General features: G+C 43.1%; 1 protein-coding gene across 1 annotated transcript in view; it reads left to right on the top strand.

Moving 5' to 3' along the window:
* Positions 1-8,594: 8,594 nt before the first annotated feature.
* KSR2 (kinase suppressor of ras 2) overlaps positions 8,595-15,367 on the top strand; it is a 587,027-nt gene continuing 580,254 nt past the window's right edge. Inside the window, exon 1 of the mRNA XM_027865383.1 lies at positions 8,595-8,768. Coding sequence (XP_027721184.1) covers positions 8,595-8,768 — 174 coding nt within the window. The remainder of the gene's footprint in view (positions 8,769-15,367) is intronic.

Raw genomic sequence — 15,367 nt, 5'->3', positions numbered from 1 at the left:
AGCACAGTGGTGATCAGTTTTTGCCATCACACATGTCTCCCTGCTTTCTGCCTCATCTGATATTTAGGATCAAAGAGTTGGCAAAAAAGATTATTTCTTTTATGTCTTTCAAGGAGTCTTGAAGGATTTTGGTGTGTGGATAAGAGGCACCTGGTAGGAAGAAAGTCTTTAAGGGACACTTTGTTCTACAAATCAAATGCTTTTTATTATGATCAACAAACAATAAGTATAGTACCATCTTTCCATCAGTTAGGAGATGATAAAAGTGTGGTCCACTGTGGAACAATACTTGTGAATGCCTGCTTGTCCCCTACTACCACCCTTGTTGAGGATGCTTTCAGTAAGCATGTAGATGATTTTCTTCAAATTTTATATAGAAGGGAAATTTCATATGAGTTGGTAGCTGTTGATGTTTAATTGGATTTGTGATTTCATCTGTGTAGGAATTCCTGGTAAAACTCTCTTCATTGATGCTCTAGTCCTAGTGAATTACTTGGGAGAATGAAATGTTAAATGATTTATCCAGGTACACACACAAGACCACAATGTGTCAGAGGCAGCAGCTAAACCCAAGTCTTCTTGACTCTGAGCCCATTTCTCTATCCGCCATTCCACAGTTGCCTCTCAGTGTTGTTTTGGTTGCCTTATTTTAGTATAAGAAAGGTTGAAGATAATTTTCTGTACTGTTGTTAGTAGAAGAGGACTTTGTAGAGTCATTGTCCTAGGGACAAGATTACTATACGTGGTCTAAAGACTGGACCCAGATGGCTCCAGAGGAGAAAGTGAGGCTGGCGACTTTGCACAGGGGGCGGAGCCAAGATGGTAGAGTAAAAGCAGTGACTTGCTTGAGCTCTCTTCCAAACTCCTCCAACTACCTGTAAAAAATGGCTCTAAACAAATTCTAAAGCAGCAGAACCCACAAAAAGACAGAGTGAAACAAATTTCCAGCCTAAGACAGCCTGGATGGTTGATCTGAAAAGTATATTGTGCCAGGTGGGGAGAGGAGCGCAGTTCATTATAAGTGTGCAGGCAAACACCAGGCTTCAGTGAACCTGGAGCAGGCCTCAGAGGACTGAATCACGGGCAGCTGTGGCAGTTTCCAGACTTCTTAACCCACAAATGCCAAACACAACTTAGAAGGTCAGTGGGAAAAGTCTGTGACTTCGGTGAGAGAGAGAAGCTTGGTCCCAGCCCCAGTCCCCAAGCATGGCCCCAGGGCAGCAGCTGCCTCCAGAGCTTCTGGCCCACAGACTTAGGGGGAATCAGGTGGCTGATCAGAGGAGGATTGCAAGGATCTCTTTGCCAGTGCTGAGGCAGGAATCTCTTGCTTTGCCTGTGTTTGGATCTGGGTCATAGTTCTGGGTGGCAGTCCTGGGGCAAGGAGGAGTGCTGGCATGGTGGAGCTTGTAGTGGTGGTGGAGAGGAAATCCTCCTCACAGTTCCAAGGCAGAAGAGTGCTTGTGGTCACTCATAGACCAGAGCCCAGGCCAGGAAAGGAGTAAACACCTCGCCCCTTATCATACCACCTTGGAAGAACTGAAAATTTACAGGTCCCTAGAAGTATCTCTGAAAACAGCTGCACAAAACCCCTGAAGCTTGGGACAATACATTCTCCACACTGGAAGCAGACCCCTACTTAACAAAGAGTTTAAAACTCAAGTAATTGGCTGGGATCATGAGCAAACAAAGACACACAAAAAAATCAGACCATAGAATCTTTCTTTGGTAACAAAGAAGATCAAAGCATACAACCAGAAGAAGACAATGAAGTCAAAGCTCCTACATCCAAAGCCTCCAAGAAAAAATGAATCAGTCCCAGGCCATGGAAAAGCTCAAAAAAGATTTTGAGAAACAAGTTAGAGAATTAGAGGAAAAACTGGGAAGAGGAATGAGAGTGATGCAAGACAATCATGAGAAACTAGTCAACAGCTTGCTAAAGGAGACCCCAAAAATACTGAAGAAAATAACACCTTAAAAATAGCCTAACCCAAATGACAAAAGAGGTCCAAAAAGCCAATGAGGAGAAGAATACCTTAAAAAGCAGAATTGGCCAAATGGAAAAGGAAGTCCAAAAGCTCACTGAAGAAAATACTTCCTTAAAAATTAGAATGGAGAAATTGGAAGCTAGTGACTTTATGAGAAATCAAGACACTGTAAAACAAATCCAAAAGAATGACTTTGCACAGCCCTCCCTCACTTAAATCCAATTCACTTGCATGTTGTGGCATCACCTCCCTGATGTGATGGTCCTCTTTGAGAACAAAAGACAAACAAGCCAGGGACAAAGATACAATAATTCCTGCCCTCAAAGGATTTATGTTATATTGGTTAGGGGTGTATGTGAAATCAAACATGTTAGCAAATCGTTAAGCTTAAGTCTTGCATTGAACAACTATTGCTGAGCCCATCCAGGGTTGAGATACTATACCATTCTCTGTTTTGTACATAAACATGTTGTTTAGGTTCAGTCCTTGGAGGTGAGGGAGGGCTTGGCTCTAATTAGAGAGGTTAGGCTCTCTGTTCTTATATTCATTGACTCATTAAGCCCTGTAGCCTGGGAGATAATTTTACTTATTGACTTATATAAGTCCTCCTCAAAAAGATCGAGTAGAAAAAATTACTCCATGTATAACAGGAATAAGGTATGGGACAGGTAATTTATTCCTACATACAAAAGGGCTGCTGAACTTAACTGCACAGGATTCGGTAGCAACTTATAATTATTGTTACAGTCTCTTGGGAGGCTGATATTTAACCTCATTAGAACATAAGCATTTGCAGGATTGCTGATTAGTCACTTTACATTTCACATTATTTCTGCGTTTTCACCCACTCCAAACCCAAACCTCCTCTGAACCATATCCTCAGCTGGAGTCAATCACTACTGCCTCTGCCACAACCCAATTTTCCTGCATCACCTGCAACCAACTTCTTCTCTCACTGGCCCTAGGACTTTAAGACCTTTTGAAATCAGAAGGCCATCTCTAAGTTTGGACAATCTACTCTGAGAACTGTGTTTACTTAGTCAACTTCTCAGGAAAGGAAATGTCAAGTGGAAAAGCACAGGCACAAAGTACTTAATAGGTGCTTGTTGACTTGGAAAAAAACCCCAAAAGACAGCTAGGGATCCAGGTAAAAGGTTGTGTAGTTGAATCCAGGTCCACATGGAGTTTGCAGTGGAATGGAAGGAAAAAAAACATTCGCCATCCCCCTAACTCCTTTCACTGGAGTCTGCTTACCACACAGAATGATCAAAACAAAGACATGTAGCTAAGAGCTGTCTCTTCTTTTACCTTCTACAGCATTCTGTCCTCCTGGCTCAGCCAGGGGAGGTCCAACTTAGAATTTGTTACATCATATAAAATACAAAATCCTTTCAGCACTGGGTCACCCCATCTGGCCAGAAGCAGGTTCTAAAGTCCCCAGGAGGTACATCTGAACCAGGAAGAGCAACTCAGAGCATAGCCCTGATTATATAAGGGAGATAGCCTAATGTGGTAGAAAGAGGACTGGGTTTGGAATCCAAAGACTTGGGTTCAAGTCCTGGCTCTGTCACAATGCTTACGGGACCCTGACCAAGTCACTTCATGTTTCTAGGCCTGAATTTCCCCATCTGTAAAATGATGGGACAAGATAACCTTCCTTGGGTCCTTTCCAGCTCTAAATCTATGACCTTGAGGTGAATTGAGGAGGGACACACCACTAACAATCAGGGTGATCTGGGTCAGGGATAGGTGCTGGCTGCAAAGCTAGCATTCATTGCTCTAAAGCTGGGCAAGGGATGCTCTGTATTCTCTTGGTCAGATGATCAAAGGGTGACCAGCAGGCCAGTGTGAGAGGGAATAACTGTTTGTCCATGACCAGAGCCAATTACAGACAGATCTGCACCAGGATATAGAATCTCCAAGATGTCTCACAAAGCCACAGCAGTCCTCTTTTAAACATATACTTCTGCACACTGTTGGACAGCTCCCATTGAAGGAATCTCATGGGCATTGTCAAGGATCACAGTGAAGATGTGTGTCCTAAGTGTCATACATTGTGTTACAGTGGCTTTTTGGAGAGGAGTAATCATGAAGGGAAGGGTGGGGAGGGGTGAAGGGAACCTTTAATTATTAGGCACCTTCTATGTGCCAGGCACTATGCTAAGCACTCTACAATTATTATCTAGTTTGATTTTTACAACAATCCTGGGAGGTAGGTGCTATTATGATCCTCATTTTACAGATGAAGAAACTGATATAAACAGGTGAAGTGACTTGCCCAGGGTCACACAGCTAGGAAGCGTCTGAGGCTGGATTTGAACTGTTGCTTGCATGCCTGGATGTTTACATGACAGACTGTTAAGCCTCCTCTGTAGGTTAGCTATGGTCCTTACATCCCTGGTGGGGGTAGCTGACCAGATTTTTTTGTTAGGCTCTATGGAGGGAGTCCTTCTGTTCCATTCAAACCAATTAAATAAATGTGTATTTTGGCAGTTTTTAGAAGGGCAGATTACAGCCAGGATGCAAGAAGGATGACTTGTTAGATAACAAAGCAACTTACTCCCCCACCAAATGTGATCTGAGAATCCCATGTTCACTCACGAGGCTGGGTGGGTGTTAGGACAGGAGAGCAGCCCTGGCATCTCTGGAGATATGAAGAGCTGACGTTTTTATAGTGTTTCAAGGCTTACAAAGTGCTTTACATATGTCATCTTGTTTGAATCTTGCAACAATTCTGTGAGGGTAGCCATACTGTGAGGTCAGTTATTCCTATTTGACAGGAAAAAACTGAGGCTAAGATGTGAAATGACTTGCACATGGTGGTCAGAGAAAGGAGTCACATGCAGGTATCTTCTGACTCCCAGTCCAGAGTGCTTTCCACTACAATTCAATTCAATCCGAAAAGTATTTATTAAGCTCCTACTAAGCACCAAGTATACTGTACTATGTGCCAGGGAATGCAAAGACAAACATGGAAGTGATCTCTTCCCTCAAAGCAGAAACTAGCAAGGAGAACAGGGGACTTTGCTCTAGGATGCTGGCATTGGTGGTGGGGTGCAGCCCTTTCTGGGAAATTTTCACTCCAGAGGGAATGTTTCCTTTCCCTGTACAATATGAACCATCCCCATATACCTTGCTGCTTTCCCTCTTCTGGTACTCATTGGTACCACTCTGGTACACGCTTCATATCAATCATTCCCAGCCTTCCCTTATAGGACACCTAACCTCAAGGCAGTTAGGTGGCAAAGTGGATAGAGCACTGGATCTGGAGTTAGGAAGACCTGGATTCAAACATAACCTCAGAAACTTACTAGCTGTATGACTTTGGGCAAGTCACTTAATTGCTATCTGCCTCAATTTCCCTAACTGTAAAATGAGAATCATCATAGCATCTATCTTCCAGGTTGTTGTGAATATCAAATGAGATAATACTTGTAAAGTGATTAGCACAGTGCCATAATTATTACCTACCCCACCCCTACTTCCCACGTACACACAAAGTACCTGTGATAGTCATCCCTCAGTGGTCCCACAATAGTGGTCCCCAGGGTCTTTGGGAGGCCTATTTTTCCTGCCATGCCCACTGAGAGGTGGGGTTTGGAATTAGGAGCCCTGGATTTGAATCCTGACAATACACAAAATTCCTAAATTAGAGGGTAGTAGTAAAGAGGATGCTCTAGAAATGTGAGCTGTACTTTTTGTGGTGGCAAAGAATTGGAAATTGAGGGGATGCCCATCTATCGGGGAATGGCTAAACAAATTGTGGTATATGAATGTAATGGAACACTATTGTGCTGTAAGAAATGACAGAGCAGAGGATTTCAGAAAAAACTGGAAAGGCTTACATGAACTGATACAAAGTGAAGTGAATAGAACCAGGAGAGCATTGTACACAGTGACAGCAACATTGTGCAACGATCAACTATGAATAACTTAGCTCTTCTCAGCAATACGGTGATCCAAGACAATTCCAAAGGATGCATGATGGAAAATGCTATCCCCATTCAGAGAAAGAATTATGGAGTTTGAATGCAGATAGAAGCATACTATTTTCACTTTCTTTTATTTCATGTTTTTTTTCTTTTGAGCTGTTTCTTTTTTCACAACATGACTAATATGGAAATATGTTTTACATGATTGCACATACATAACCTATATCAAATTGCTTACCATTTTAGCAAGGGAGAAGGGAGAGAGGGCAGGAGAAAATTCGGAACTCAAAAATTTTTAAAAATGAATGTTAAAAATCGTCTTTACATGTAATTGGAAAAAATAAAATACTATTTAAAAAATGTGAGCTGTTATTACAAATGAATAGAGAGCTGGCCTTACTGAAGAGAGTTTCACCTCTGATCCTGGTAGTGCTGTGAGTCTCTTAGCATCTCAATGCCCCTGGAAAACTCTCTAAGACTTATATGTTGCAGAGAAGGTGCTGACCTGCATTGGTAGAGGGAGTTTCATCACGGAAGTTCCATGTCAGTAAAATCACAATTTTCAGACCCTATCCTTCCTTCTGAAGAACCTGAGGGGAAAAAAAAACCTGAAACAGAAGGAAATCAAAGTCATGTTTCTTCTGTTCTAGGGTTCTGGAAGAGGATCTGCATTATATAGCATTCTTGAAGATTTGCAAGGGAAACTTGATGAAATGTGTGGATAGCTCATCAGTGAATTTTGTGAATTCAACAAACATTTAAGCTATTATGTGCAGACCTTTAAATTCAGATAAGACAAGGCCTTTTCCCTCAAGGAACAGTCTAGAAGGAAAGATATGACAAGGTACAAAGTTGAATTCCACTTAGGATCATAGATTTGCAGTTAGAAGGGCTCTCAGACATCATTTAGTACAATTTTACAGATGTGAAAACTGAAATCCAGCATGGTTAAGTAAGGTTGCAAGTCGTAGAGCCTGCAAGTGAACCCAGATTTCTTTGATTCTAAGCCTAATGCTCCTTTAGCTACAGGAGGCTGGCCACCTTCCTCTCTCTCCTGAAAGAAGTGTATGTATATCTACGGACTGAAGAGCTAACTAAATGCCAGATATTATTAATAATATATAATTTAGCTCTCCAACCAGTGGAAAGACAAAAATAAAACCAAACCAAACCAAAAAAAGAGTAAGGAACACTCCAACTTTTCAGCAGCCTATCAAAGAGAAATCTGGCAACATATAAGGAGCACACCCTTTCCCTACATTCTGCAGCAAGCTGCTTTTCTACAATGCTTCCCTAAGTGAATGCAACCATTTTGCAAAGAAATAATAATAATAAAAACAGTGAGTATTAATATGATGCGGATAATGATGATGATGATGATGGTGGTGATGAAGATGATGATGGTGGTGGTGATGATGATGATGATGATGATAAACAGCCAGGTTGGCTCTTGGCTTTGCTCGGGCATATCTCTAGAACATGCACCCAGAGCCTCCAAGTTAGGCAGGCAGACACCTGCTCCCGGCCAGCAGCATGCACCTGCTGAACAGCCCTGCTTCGTCTCGCGAGACTTGTGCAAATAGTAGCTTTTTTTTCTCCCACCCCCTTCTCAAGTGCTCAGTACTGACGATCGGCCCGCCCCCTCCCACCATCCACCCCCTGCCAGCCAGGCTTGCGCACAGACACGCACGCACATGCATTGTAGTAATTTCTGCAGGACCCCCGCCTCACCCCCAGTGCACTCCCCTCTCCCCTGACCCCACCCCCACTCCTGGTTTGTAGCTCACGCTGGCCCTGCAGGCGCATGCATGCACACTCGCGCGCCCCTGCAGGGGCTGGCTCCCGGCACGCGCGCGCGCCCCCGCTCTCCATCCATCTCTCCCTCCCTCCCGCTGTATCTCTTGCCCGCCCGCCCTTTGATTGACAGGCAAGATGTCGGTGTGGTGCGAGGGAGAAGGGGATGCAGCAGCCGGCGCCCGAGCCAGGGCACAGCGAGCGGCAGCGGCGGCGGCGAGAGCAAGGCAGACAGCATCTTGAGCCGGCGCCCTGGCCCCGCGGACCATGCCAGCCCGTCCAGGCCACTGCCGGGAGGACGGGCAGCTCGTTCTCTGACCTACAGCCAGCCAAGGCTACCCCAGCTCGGGCTCTCCTGCATGGAGCCGGGGGGTAAAGAGTGAACCTCTATCAGCCTCCTCCTCCTTCATCCTCCTCCTCCATCCTCCTCCTCCTCCACCCCCCCCCCCCCCCCCCCCCCCCCCCCCTCCTCCTCCTCCTCCTCCATCCTCCTCCTCCATCCTCCCCAAGTGCACAGCATCACCCTACCCACTACCTGGCTGGCTCCTGAGCTACATTAAGCATCTCCTTTGGAGCCAGGGACCAAGAGGAGAGACCCACTGATGGAGCTGACTGGATGCCCAATAAAACAATAAATTCTCGCTTTCTTTTTTTAAAAACAAATCCTTCCCCCCCTTTACCCCCCCCCCCCCCCCGTGTGAGATGTGGGCTTTTTTCTTCAGGTTGACTGGTTGAGAAGTGGCCGGAGAGGCGGAGGTGTGTGTGTGTGTGTGTGCAAGCATACCACCACCCCTTTCTTTTTCCTCTCTCTCTTTTTTTCTTTTTGGCCCTGGGAGGAGGAGGAGTGGGGGGAGAGACGGGAGGGGGTTTTGCAGGGCAAGCGATGGATGAGGAAAACATGACGAAAAGCGAAGAGCATCTGAGTTTGCAGAAAGCCCTGCAGCAGTGCGAGCTGGTCCAAAATATGATCGACATCAGCATCTCGAACCTAGAGGGGCTCCGAACGAAATGTGCCACCTCCAACGACCTGACCCAGAAGGAAATCAGGACCCTGGAGGTAGGCTTGCCTATGCAAAAAAAAAAAAAAAAAAAAAAAATCCCCTCTCCCGTCCCCATTCTCTGAATCCTCACTAAGCCAGATTGGGGTGGGGGGTGGGGTGGCGAGGTCTCAGGGAACTGTAAAGAGTGAAGCGCTTGTGGATGGTTTCTGGTTCTGTGATTTATCACCTCATAAACTGGCTCTTCTCTACACCTGTCCTTGTGTTGATTTCTCTGCTTGGCTTGGTCATTGTGCGCCCCCCTTCCTCCTAGGGAGTCCTCTCCTCTCTTTTTCTAGCTGTGGATTTGTTTATATACAATGGGGGCTTGTGTGCAGTGTAATAAATTAAGGAGCTGCAGTGAGTCTATGTGAGCCTGCGCATTCTGCAGGTGGTCGGAAGGTGTTTTTTTGGATCGCAAAATGTGGCCATCTATAAATATAGAGCTTCCTCCCCCCTTTTTCTCCTCTCCTTACCACCTTCCCCCACCTTCCACCATCCTCTGCTTTCTTTCTGTTCTGTGACAGGAGTCAGGTATGAATTTTCCTCCCATTGAGTCACGTATCTCTGGCCAAATGGTTTTGTTTCAGTGAAGACTTAACATGCCTAAAAAAAAATGGAAAAGGAAAACAAAGTCATTCCTACACCAGTAAATACAGGTGGTGTGGGAGATCTCCCTTTGATTTTCAGAACTGTGTGTGTATGAAGGGGGGGGTCATCTCCATACAGTATATTGCAACCTTCTCTCCAAGAGGTTTGGGGAATGATAAAGAAGGGGAAATAAAATACCTAATACCTACCTAATGAAATATTCTTAGGAAAGAGTATACCTAACCATAAGAGAGGGTTAGGGAAGCAATTTCAGAAGGCCCTTGGGGTGGGGAGATTTAGAGGTTGATAAAAATATCTCTTTACCATCCTTGGGCTTAGTTCGGGATGCAGTTGAAGCTGCTGCAGGATGGACCTCCCCCACACCCCCATTCTTCACTCTCCCAGCCTTCCAGCAGCATTCATATATGTGACTTAGTCCAACCTGGGAAGATATTGACTGATGTTTTGCAGGAGGGTACCTAGAAGCAAAAGCTAGGGGCTTCAAATACTCCCTCCCCTCATTCTCCTTGGCTTGTGTGGTAGGAAGGCAAAACTATGCACTTGGCATGCTTGGTGCTGGGAGTTTGTCCTCCATCTCTGGCCTTGAAAGTGGGAAATTCCTAGTTTCTGAGGACCGAAACTCCCCAGTGATTCAAGCAGCCTTAGGTTGGGTCATACTTCAGGTCCAGCCTCATGTTCAGACTGGGTATGCCCAGAGGCTCAAACTTGGCTGTGGAGGCAGGAGATGTTTGCCATGTGTCAAGGTTTAGCACTTTCAAAAAATGTATTGGCATTTTTGGAGTGTTGGTGATGATGGTGGTGGAATCAGCTGTTTGTCTATGAAGGATGATTTTTGTTTTGCTTCTGTTGTCTGGAAGAGGCCTTCGCTAATGAACCAACCGAATCAAGGCAGTGGGACATCATGGAAAGATGGTGGACTTGGAGTTAGGAGGGACCTGGGTTCAAATCCTGCCTCCAATACTGCTTAGGGGACCTGGAACAAATCACTTCACCAGTGTTCTCATCTGTAAAATGGAGAGAAAGATAATTCCTACTTCACAGGGTTGCTTCAGGGCTCCAGTGAGATAATGCTTGTAAAGCCCTCTGCAAACCTTAAAGTGTTATTTGAATATACTCTGGGAAGTTGTGGCATAGCAAATAGAGAACTGGCTTTGGAGCCTGAAAGACCTGGGTTCAAATCCTGCCGCTGACACGTAGTGACTTTGTAATCTTGGAAAAGTCAGTGAGCCTCTCACTCACTCACTCTCAGTATTCCAGGCAACTGTCTGCAATGACAAGTTGCAGAGAGGGCACTGACCTGGCAGTTCTTCATACCAATGAAATCACCGGTCCATATCCCTATCCCCTTTATGAACATAAGCTAGTATCATTAGAGTTAATGTCTGAAGTGCTTTGGAAACCTTAAAGCGCTATGTAAATGTGATAAATAGTGATTTTCATTATTTTTAATAGTAGTAGAATGCAGTAGCAACCTGGCATGGTGGAAAGAGGCTAGGCTTGAAGTCAGGAAGCTGTGGGTTTGAGTTCTGCTTCTGCCATACACTTTCTATGTGATGCCAGGCAAATCACCTAACCTCTCAATGTATAGGCAGCACTCTCAGACTTTGACTTAAAGATTAGTGTTCATTTCTTTCAGCAGAAAGTTTCCGCACTGAAAGTTCGCTACATGGATAAAATCACAGCCCTGACCAACCTCCTTGTCCTCCCCTCCAAAAAAAAGTGGAATGATGGAGGGAAGTGATTTTTGAACAACATAAAAACCCACCTACATTCTGTAGAGGGATGTTGAGAGATTTAACCTTGCCCTTGCATTCAGGCCAGGGACTATAAGATTTGACCTTGGTCCTGCCTGCACATGGAGGGTGGGTGGGTAGCCTGAAAAACCTCATGCTCACTATGATTGTCTTCCCTGACAGAATGTAAGCTTTTTGAGGGCAGGGATTGTTGTATTTTGTTTTTGTATGTCTCCTACCAAGCACTGAGCCTGCCTTTAAGTAGGCATTTATTAAATGTTTGTTGAATGATCACTATGATTCAAGGATCCTAAATGAAAGGCTTGTAATGCAGCAGAGTTTTCCATAGTTTGCATTTTGCAACTTTCTCATTTCTTCTATCAGGAGCCTCAGGATGGAGGGGGGTAATTAGCCGGGTCATAGCTTGGCATTGCATTGATATTGGCTGAGATTTCAATTTTGGGGGTTATTTAATCAATCAATAGGCATTTGTTAAATACTTACTGTGGCCAGGCTCTGTGCTAGGTGATGAGGATACAAAAATAATAATGAATCCATCCCTCCATTCAATCAGTCAGTCAATCAATGAGCATTTATTTTTTATTTTATTTTTTTATTTTTGGCAAGGCAATTGGGGTTAAGTGACTTGCCCAGGGTCACACAGCAAGTGAGTGTTATATGTCTGAGGCCAAATTTGAACTCAGGTCCTCCTGACTCCAGGGCTGGTGCTCTATCCACTGTGCCACCTAGCTGCCCCTACAGTGGACATTTATTAAGCACCTAGTATGTGCCAGGTACTTTGGTAGGTATTGGGAATACAAATACAAAATTGAGACAGGCCATATCCTTAAGGAGTTTATGTTCCATTAATATCATCATCATCATTATTCTTGTTCCTAGTTCAGATAGAAATTATTGGGGCAGCTAGATGGTGCAGTGGATAGAGCACTGGCCCTAGAATCAGGAGGACCTGAATTCAAATCCAGCCTCAGACAGTAGACACTTACTAGCTGTGTGACCCTAGGCAAGTCACTTAACCCCATTGCCTAGCGCCCCCCCAAAAAGAAATTATTGTGGGACAAGTCACTTTCCTAATACTAGTCTTTCATGTTTAATGTTCAGCAGACCATTGTGCAGATGGATAGATTAAAAGATTGCTTTTTGTAATCAAATAGAAGGTTTGGAATACAAGCTCATCTTTTGTAGGATCAATGAAAGCTTTTTTAGTACAACTTCAGTGGCAGAGAAGATGATGGGAAGGACATGTACTTCATCTTCTTCCCACATGTTTTGAATTCTTCCACTAGATCTCCATGTTTTGTGAGCTTTTCAATCCCTGTAGTTTGTTAGTTCCAAGTATTTGACATGGAGACATCTGTTAAAAATATTGTTCTTAAAATTTTATGGGTTACTGTTAAGTCACAGGGATTGTAGGCAACAGTTTTGTCTATGATGATCCCTTATTTCTAATATAATTTATTTGTTGAATTGCCAAGTATATTTTGGAGTCTGTGTTGGTATCTTTAGGATTGTTTATCTATTTTTAACAAGTCTTCAGTACATAATTTTGGCCGCCTCAGGCATTCAGCAGGTAATAAATTTTTGTGACCTGCTATCATATGTTGGACAGGTTCTGTCATTTGCTTACAAACTCTAGCTTGATCAACAAATACTAATGCCTTGAGGATGACTTTTCTTTAATTTCTCTTAGCAATGATCAAGGCTGATATCATTCTTAGAAACCCTTTGTTTTCTGTAAACAAATAACAGCTAGCATGTCTATGGCACTTTAAGGTTTATAAAGCACTTTACAAATATTATGTCATTTAATCCTCACAGCAACCCTGGGAGGTAGGTACCGCTATTATCCTTCTTTTACAGAAGAGAAATTGAAGCAGAAAAATTAAGTGACTTGCTGACAGTCACATTAAACTTCTGAGGCAGGATTTGAACTCAGATCTTCCTGTTTCCAGCTCCAAAGCTCTGTCCACTGCACCTCCTAGCTGTCTAAACAAATTCACTTTTGTTTTCTTCTCTGTCTGCATATTATTGCTTGAGTTTTTTGAGTAGGCATCTCCCATGGAGAGCCTTTTGGTTTCACGCTTGGATCTTAACCATTTTTGTAGGCTCTGTAGGAGGTACGCTGATACTGATCACATTTGATAAATTCAGTGGCATCAACCTATTGTCAGCTTTTACTATCACTCTGGGAAGTAGTGTCTATTCCAGAAGTATTTTTTTTTGTAAATTTTCAATGTGTTTATTATATAATCTCAGAACATTTACTAGTCTTCATCTTTCTATAGCTGCCCTGTAGATGATGGGTCCTGTGATTGGTTAATATTTGACACATTTTTGTTTGGATACTTTCTAAATCCATTGTTGTCTGTTTTATTGTCCCCAAAGTGTATGGGTTTTGTGAAGGTCTTAATTGCTTTAAATGTGTCCTTCCTAATGAATTTTGACTTCAGGATGCCAGCATGTCTCTTAACGTACACAGCCATAGCTTTCTCTTTGAAGACTTAATGCCAGATGTGTCTTGCCTGGAGAATACTTGCAAGAATTTCTTTGGTGCATTGGTTTTATTTGAATTCTGGATTCAATCAATAAAACATTTATTAAGCACCTACTATATGCCAAGCACTGTGCTAGGAATATAAAAGCAAAAAAAAAAAGAATCTCAGTTCATAAGGAAATTATATTTTATTAGAGGAGATAACATATACATATTTAAGCATATACAGATTAAATACAAAATAAGGTAGTTAGGGAGGGTACTAGTAGTTGCAGGGATCAGTAAAAATTTCATGTAGAAGGTGGTATTTTAGCTGAAATGATAAATTCTATGAGGTAAAAGAGAGGAAGGAAGATATTTCAGGCAGGGGGTTGGCTAATACACAGGCATAGTGATGGGGCATGGGAGTACTGCTTCATATTAGGAACAAAGTGCAGGTCAGCTTGACTGGACCGTAGAATATGGGAAGGAGAGTAATGTATAACAACACTGCAAAGATAGGATGGGATCAAGTTATGGAGGGCTTTGAAATCCAGAGAAAGTTTTCTGTAGTTCTAGAGGCAATAGGGAGTCAACTCAGCTTATTAAATAAGGGAGTGACGCAGTCAGATCTATGCTTAAAGAAAATGCAGCTACATGGAGTATGGATTGTAGTAGGGAGAGACTTGGTGCAAGGAGACCAATTAGGAGGATATAGGAGTATATTACAACAGCGTGGGTGAGGTGATGGTGGCTTGTATCAAAGTGGTGGCTATGTGAGGAAAGAGAAGGGGTCAGATACGCTGTGGAGGTAGAAATAGCAAGAGAAGATGATTTGTTGGATATGTAGGAAAATGAGGCATTAAGGAGAGTCAAAGATAATACCAAAGTTATGACCCTGGGAGACTGGAGGAATGGTGGCAGCTTGATAAAAATAGGGAAGTTCAGTAGTGGGGTTTGGCAAAAATGTAATGAGTTCTGTTGGGCATATTGAACGTGAGGTGTCTCCAGGACATCCAGTTCGAAATATCTAATAGGCATTTGGTGAGGCGGAGAACTAGAACTCAGGAAAGAGAATGGAGCTGAGTAAATAAATATGTGAGTCATCTGAACAGAAATAATAATTAAACTTAGGGGTGCTGATGAGGTCTTTTAGAAAGTATACCAGAAGAGAAGATGACCAAGGAAAGAATCTTGGGATACAGCCACATGTGGAAGGCATTCTATGATTAATGAGCCAGCAAAGGAAACAGGGAAGGAGTGGTCAGGTAGGGGGAGAACCAGGTGAGAGTCATTCCATGAAAACCCAATGAGACGGTGTCTGGAAGGTGAGAGTAATCAGCAGTGTCATTGGCAGCATAGAAGTAAAGAGAGATGAGGACTGTGGAAAAGTCATCAGAGCTGGCCAGTAAGAGAGCACTGGTAACTTTGGAGAGAGTAATTTTCAGCTGAGTGATGGGGTTGGGAGCCAGACTGCAGAGGGTTGAGAAGTGAGGGAGAGAAGAAGTGGGAACAACATATGTGGTGTAAATGTAATGGTGGATATAAAAATTTTTATACTTACCAAGTCTAAATGACATTTTGACATATTGAAGATAGTTTTTATTAAATGAAGAAGCTGTTCAATATATTTTTTGGTGAAGCCATATGACTTGATGTCATCATGCATTACATATCAAGTGATTAATATTGTATTTACTATATTTTGGAGAAAATTCCAATGAAAAATATTAATTGATTTTCAAATGCCATTCTAAATCAGACCTTATAAACTCATGAG

The sequence above is a fragment of the Vombatus ursinus genome, unplaced genomic scaffold, assembly GCF_900497805.2.
Source record: "Vombatus ursinus unplaced genomic scaffold, bare-nosed wombat genome assembly UNPS02001287.1, whole genome shotgun sequence".
NCBI lineage: Eukaryota > Metazoa > Chordata > Mammalia > Diprotodontia > Vombatidae > Vombatus > Vombatus ursinus.
This window is presented reverse-complemented; position numbering and strand designations above follow the sequence as displayed.